Source organism: Epinephelus moara, chromosome 8, assembly GCF_006386435.1.
Source record: "Epinephelus moara isolate mb chromosome 8, YSFRI_EMoa_1.0, whole genome shotgun sequence".
In the NCBI taxonomy this organism is placed as follows: domain Eukaryota; kingdom Metazoa; phylum Chordata; class Actinopteri; order Perciformes; family Serranidae; genus Epinephelus; species Epinephelus moara.
Window position 1 is genome coordinate 45,416,967 of NC_065513.1, and position 7,691 is coordinate 45,424,657.

Here is a 7,691-nt window from a genome sequence, read left to right on the forward strand (position 1 = left end):
TCTCTGTCTCTCTGTCTCTCTGTGTCTGTCTCTGTCTCTCTGTCTCTGTCTCTGTGTGTCTCTCTCTCTTTCTGTCTCATTGTGTCATACGGATTACTGTTAATTTATTATGCTAATCTGTTCTGTACGACATCTATTGCATGTCTGTCCGTCCTGGAAGAGGGATCCCTCCTCAGTTTCTCTTCCTGAGGTTTCTACCGTTTTTTCCCCGTTAAAGGTTTTTTCTGGGGAGTTTTTCCTGATCAGCTGTGAGGGTCCTAAGGACAGAGGGATGTCGTGTGCTGTAAAGCCCTGTGAGGCAAATTGTGATTTGTGATATTGGGCTTTATAAATAAAATTGATTGATTGATTGATTGATTGAATTGAATATGGTACCTAACGAGCCGAGTGACCAACCTCTCATCTAGGATGATAATGATTCGAAGGTAGAAGTGTCCACGATGCTGGTGAGGCAGCCACACACCGTGTTCCGGAGGGACAGTTTGCCGCAGCCCTTGGAGGACGAGCACCTCGCAGCTCCGAACGACAACGTACAGTCACAAGGCTACCGGCGACAAGCTGCTAACACACTAGCTTTGGCTACAGCGGGCTATAGTGTGTAAAAAAAAAATTAGCTTAAGCTGATACTACGACCGTAGTATACCTGCAACAGCGAGAAGAAAAAAGGAACAGATCCTCTGACACTGGAAGATATAGCCTGTCCGGGGTCATCAGGGGGTCACAGGCGACTTTGTTAGTATAACTACTCGACCTGCACATGCGCGAGACGGAGTCATTGAGTGCTTATGCACCGCCTCTGGCAGTCAGAAAAGATGAAATAGAGCAGTATTTTCTCCTCTAAAGCTCCAGTCAGATTTTTACCAGCTGTCTTCTCTTTACCTTAGAATGAGTCGTAAATATTTACACAGGGAGCATGTCTGCAGAGGTTACTGTGTTTCTACGGGAGCCCAGAGCGGACAAACCAAACACTGCTGTAGTTAACAGATCAGTCTGTGTAAGAGAGGAGGAGACGTCTGAGGAGAGCTCAGCTCCTGGTTAAAACCTCCTAAACATCAGAGAGGAGGAGACATCTGAGGAGAGCTCAGCTCCTGTTTAAAGCCTCCTAAACATCAGAGAGGAGGAGATGTCTGAGGAGAACTCAGCTCCTGGTTAAAACCTTCTGAAGGAGTTATGTTTTCAAACGTGAGAACGGTCTCAGAGTTCTGAACGCAACCTGAAGATGTTCAGTAAAGGGTCAGAGGTCAGGATGATTCAGGAAAGAGACAGAAACTGTGACCTCGCTGAGGAGGTGTGGTTGACCCTGTTGTTAGGAGTTGTCAGAGACACGCCCCACTGTGAGGACATCCGGTGGACAGGAAGTGTCTCTGTCAAGTGATCACTGGGTGTTTGTCAAAGTCAAGGAGGACCCGTGAGGAAGGAAGGATCCTTGACTTTGGAACAGTCCTTCGGCGGGTCGATGATGTAGTGTCTTTGAGAAACACCCACTGCTGATGAAGGTTGAGACAGACTCAACTAATTTCTGATGTGTTTCTATTGATCATATCAGTTATATCATCATTTTATCTCTGGTGTTACATAATTATTTTGTCAGGTGATAAATGTGCATCTCTCTGATGAGATCGATCACAAACAACGATTTGTAGTGTTTCATTTCCTCACTGTTGTCCAGTGTTTGGAGAATATTTCTTTGACCTCTTTGTTTTTCCAACCTTTTCTCCTTAAAGTCCTCCTCCTGCTCCTCCTCCTCCTCTCTCCTCCGACTGGTTTCACCTCAGGATCTCTGTGAAGAACTTTTGTCTTTCCCGGAACCTCGTCTTAACTTTAAGTTTAAACTTTAAGTCTAAACTCTAAGTCTTAACTTTAAGTCTGAACATTAAGTCTTAACTTTAAGGGGAAATTCTAAGAAAACGTCACAACTCTAAGAATGTGGCTTAGTGGCAGAGCAGGCGCCCCATGTACAAGGCTGTTGCCACAGCGGCCTGGGTTCGAATCCAGCCTGTGGCCCTTTGCTGCATGTCATCCCCCCTCTCTCTCTCCCCCTTCACGCTTACCTGTCCTGTCCATTAAAGGCAAAATGGCCAAAAAAATATTTAAAAAGAAAGAAAAAAAGAAGATAATTCAGCTCCTGGTCATGAACACTTGAGGAATTGTAATCAGGAGCAGTTTGAGTCTGTGATTCTAACCACTAGAAACCACTAAATTTGACACACTGGACCTTTAAAGTAAAACGTTGGGTCGAGACGCCTTGTAGAAAGAAGGTAAAAACCTCCAGAGATGTCCTGAATATAAATTAGTCTGATCATCTGATTTATAATCACACGACTTTATAAAATTCACATCTACATGTAGCACGACGGAACTGTGATGTCATCAGCCCTGCAGCTTTATTAGCTAACCAGCTACCAACCATTACCATTGTTAGCTACCAACCATCAGCATAGTTAGCTACCAACAATTAGCATCATGAGCTACCAACCATTAGCATAGTTAGCTAATAATTATTAGCATTGTTAAGTACCAACCATTAGCATAGTTAGCTACTAATCATTTTCATCGTTACCTATCAACCATTAGCATCGTAAGCTCAAACTAAGATATTTTTTTAATATAGTGGTATACTAACCCTTTGTTCTTCAGCAGGTCGTCACCCCATCTTCTTTATTTTTGTTTGATGCCGCCAGTTGTTGTTTTTTTTTAAAATTTAAATGAACCAATCAAAGTTTAGTGTTCTAAATGACTGTTGCTAGGGTAACCATGGCTCCAGCGTTCCGGCTGACAACTCGTCCAGCGGTATCGGAGAACATGTCACAGTTTACTGTGGACTTCAGCACAGAGAGGGCTGGACTTCAACAACTTCACTTCCTGCCTGGTGAGTCACGTCTCCTCCTGGGTGAGGAGTGTCTGTACATATGTTCTCTGTGCACATGTGCTCTGTGCACATGTTCCCTGTACACATGTACTCTGTGCACATGTTCCCTGTACACATGTACTCTGTGCACATGTGCTCTGTGCACATGTGCTCTGTACACATGTACTCTGTAAACATGTACTCTGTACAAATTTACTCTGTACACAACACCGGTCAAATTTACGCTGCGCTGCATGATTGACATTGTGTAACATCAGCAGCGCACACACACACACACACACACACACACACACACACACACACACACACACGTGCAACTCATGGCTTGGACGATGTGAGAAAGTGAAACATGGGCGTCTTCTCACTTTAATCATTTACAGTATTAGAACACAGATCTCAGTATAAGTACACAGATCTCAGTATTAGTACACAGATCTCAGTATTAGTACACAGATCTCAGTATTAGTACACAGATCTCAGAATTAGTACACAGATCTCAGTATTAGTACACAGATTTCAGTATAAGTACACAGATCTCAGTATTAGTACACAGATCGCAGTCTTAGTACACAGATTTCAGAATTAGTACACAGATTTCAGAATTAGTACACAGATCTCAGTATTAGTACACAGATCTCAGTATAAGTACACAGATCTCAGTATTAGTACACAGATCGCAGTCTTAGTACACAGATCTCAGAATTAGTACACAGATCTCAGTATTAGTACACAGAATGAACTATTAGTACACAGATCGCAGGATTAGTACACAGATCTCAGTTTAAGTACACAAATCTCAGTATTAGTACATATATCTCAGTTTAACTACACAGATCTCAGTATAAGAACACAGATATCAGTTTAAGTACACAGATCTCAGTTTAAGTCCACAGATCTCAGTATTAGTACACAGATCGCAGTATTAGTACACAGATATCAGTTTAAGTACAAACATATCAGTGTAAGTACACAGATCTCAGTATAAGTACAAAGATCTCAATATTAGTACACAGATCGCAATATTAGTACACAGATGGCAGTATAAGTACACAGATCTCAGAATTAGTACACAGATTGCAGTATTAGTACACAGATCACAGTATAAGTACAGAGATCTCAGTATAAGTATACAGATCTCAGTATTAGTACACAGATCGCAGTATTAGTACACAGATATCAGTTTAAGTACAAACATCTCAGTGTAAGTACACAGATCTCAGTATAAGTACAAAGATCTCAATATTAGTACACAGATCGCAATATTAGTACACAGATGGCAGTATAAGTACACAGATCTCAGAATTAGTACACAGATTGCAGTATTAGTACACAGATCACAGTATAAGTACAGAGATCTCAGTATAAGTATACAGATCACAGAATTAGTACACAGATCGCAGTATTAGTAGACAGATCTCAGTTTAAGTACATAGATCGCAATATTAGTCCACAGATGGCAGTATAAGTACACAGATCTCAGAATTAGTACACAGATTGCAGTATTAGTACACAGATTGCAGTATAAGTACAGAGATCTCAGTATAAGTACACAGTTCACAGAATTAGTACACAGATCGCAGTATTAGTACACAGATCTCAGTTTAAGTACACAGATCTCAGTATTAGTACACAGAACACAGTATTAGTACACAGATTTCAGTTTAAGTACACAGATCTCAGAATTAGTACACAGATTGCAGTATTAGTACACAGATCACAGTATTAGTACACAGATCTCAGTTTAAGTACACAGATCTTAGTATTAGTGCACAGATTTCAGTTTAAGTACACAGATCACAGAATTAGTACACAGATTGCAGTATAAGTACACAGATCTTAGTATTAGTACACAGATTTCAGTGTTAGTACACGGATCACAGAATTAGTACACAGATCTCAGTATAAGTACACAGATCTCAGTATTAGTACACAGATTTGCAGTATTAGTACATATATGTCAGTATTAGTAGACTGATCGCAGTATTAGTACACAGATTGCAGTATAAGTACACAGATCTCAGTTGAAGTACACAGATCTCAGAATTAGTACACAGATTGCAGTATTAGTACACAGATCACAGTATTAGTACACAGATCTCAGTTTAAGTACACAGATCTTAGTATTAGTGCACAGATTTCAGTTTAAATACACAGATCACAGAATTAGTACATAGATTGCAGTATTAGTACACAGATCTCAGTTTAAGTACACAGATCGCAATATTAGTACACAGATTGCAGTATAAGTACACAAACCTCAGTATTAGTACACAGACCTCAGTATTAGTACAGAGATCGCAGTATAAGAACACAGATTTTAGTATTAGTACACAGATCTCAGTATGAGTACATAGATTGCAGTTAAATTACACAGATCTTAGTTTAAGTACACAGATCTCACCATTAGTACACAGATCGCAATATTAGTACACCGATCGCAGTATAAGAACACAGATCTTAGTATTAGTACAAACATCTCAGTGTAAGTACACAGATCTTAGTATAAGTACACAGATCTCAGTATTAGTACACAGATCTCAGTATAAGTACACAGATCTCTGTATAAGTACATAGATCTCAGAATTAGTACACAGATTGCAGTATTAGTACACAGATCACTGTATAAGTACAGAGATCTCAGTATAAGTACACAGATCATAGAATTAGTACAGGGATCGCAGTATTAGTACACAGATCTCAGTTTAAGTACACAGATCGCAACAGGATTAGCACACAGATCTCAGTATAAGTACACAGATCTCAGTATAACTACAAAGATCTCAGAATTAGTACACAGATCGCAATATTAGTACACAGATGGCCGTATAAGTACATAGATCTCAGTGTAAGTACACAGATCTCAGTATAAGTACAAAGATCTCAATATTAGTACACAGATCGCAATATTAGTACACAGATGGCAGTATAAGTACACAGATCTCAGTATTATTACATAGATCGCGGTCTTAGTACACAGATTTTAGTCTTAGTACACAGATCACAGAATTAGTACACCGATTGCAGTATTAGTACACAGATCACAGTATTAGTACACAGATCTCAGTATTAGTACACAGATCTCAGAATAAGTACACAGATCTCAGTGTAAGTACACAGATCTCAGTATAAGTACACAGATCTCAGTATTAGTACACAGATCGCAGTCTTAGTACACAGATCTCAGTTTAAGTACACAGAGCTCAGTATTAGTACACAGATCGCAGGATTAGTACGCAGATCTCAGAATTAGTACACAGATTGCAGTATTAGTACACAGATCACAGTATTAGTACACAGATCTCAGTTTAAGTACACAGATCGCAACAGGATTAGCACACAGATCTCAGTATAAGTACACAGATCTCAGTATAACTACAAAGATCTCAGAATTAGTACACAGATCGCAATATTAGTACACAGATGGCCGTATAAGTACATAGATCTCAGTGTAAGTACACAGATCTCAGTATAAGTACAAAGATCTCAATATTAGTACACAGATCGCAATATTAGTACACAGATGGCAGTATAAGTACACAGATCTCAGTATTATTACATAGATCGCGGTCTTAGTACACAGATTTTAGTCTTAGTACACAGATCACAGAATTAGTACACCGATTGCAGTATTAGTACACAGATCACAGTATTAGTACACAGATCTCAGTATTAGTACACAGATCTCAGAATAAGTACACAGATCTCAGTGTAAGTACACAGATCTCAGTATAAGTACACAGATCTCAGTATTAGTACACAGATTTGCAGTATTAGTACATATATGTCAGTATTAGTAGACTGATCGCAGTATTAGTACACAGATTGCAGTATAAGTACACAGATCTCAGTTGAAGTACACAGATCGCAACATCAGTACACAGATCGCAGTTTAAGTACACAAACCCCAGTATTAGTACACAGATCGCAGTATTAGTTCACAGATTGCAGTATAAGAACACAGATTTTAGTATTAGTACACAGATCTCAGTATAAGTACATAGATTGCAGTTAAAGTACACAGATCTTAGTATAAGTACAGAGATCTCAGCATTAGTACAGAGATCGCAGTATAAGAACACAGATCTTAGTATTAGTATACAGGTCTCAGTATAAGTACACAGATTTTAGTATAAGTACACAGAGCTCAGTATTAGTACACAGATCTCAGTATAAGTACACAGATCGCAGTATAAGTACACAGATCTCAGTATTAGTATACAGATCTCAGTATTAGTATACAGATTGCAGCATTAGTACACAGATCTCATTATTAGTACACAGATCTCTGTATTAGTACAAAGACCGCAGTTTAAGTACACAGATCTCAGTATTAGTACACAGATCTCAGTTTAAGTACACAGTGTCTGTACATCTGAGTTATGTATTTGTTTCAGTACCCAGAGCTCCAGAGATCGATGTCTCCAGCTGTGTCGTCCGTGACAATGCCATCATGGTTGCCTGGCGACCAGCTGGTGAGGCCAATGGCGATGGTGACGGCGTCAGTGGACGAATTGAATGCTATGAAGTGGAATACCAAAAAACAAACCGTGACAGCTCATTGAGAGCCGCAGGAGAAGCATGCTGGGAAAAAGTCCATGACATCAGAGAGACACATGTTACTATTGCAGGTGAGAGGTCAGAGGTCAGAGATCATGTCTCAGGTCAGAGGTCACAGTCAGAGGTCAGATTTCATCTCAGGTCAGAGGCATAGATATATATACATAGATGCCGCACCCTGGCTTGTGGGCTGCGTCAATACCGCCGCCATCTTGCCTAGGTGCTCTGACTGGTTCAGACCCATGTCAGACTTGGCAAAAATGCC

At 39.8% G+C, this 7,691-nt stretch overlaps 1 protein-coding gene across 1 annotated transcript in view; it reads left to right on the plus strand.

The window, feature by feature from the left end:
- Positions 1 to 7,672, plus strand: part of LOC126394672 (FSD1-like protein) — a 31,328-nt gene extending 23,656 nt beyond the window's left edge. Inside the window, exons 6-7 of the mRNA XM_050051666.1 lie at positions 2,748 to 2,869; positions 7,264 to 7,672. Of these exons, the coding sequence (XP_049907623.1) occupies positions 2,748 to 2,869; positions 7,264 to 7,580 (439 nt within the window). The 3' untranslated portion in view covers positions 7,581 to 7,672. The remainder of the gene's footprint in view (positions 1 to 2,747; positions 2,870 to 7,263) is intronic.
- The last annotated feature ends 19 nt before the right edge of the window (positions 7,673 to 7,691 follow it).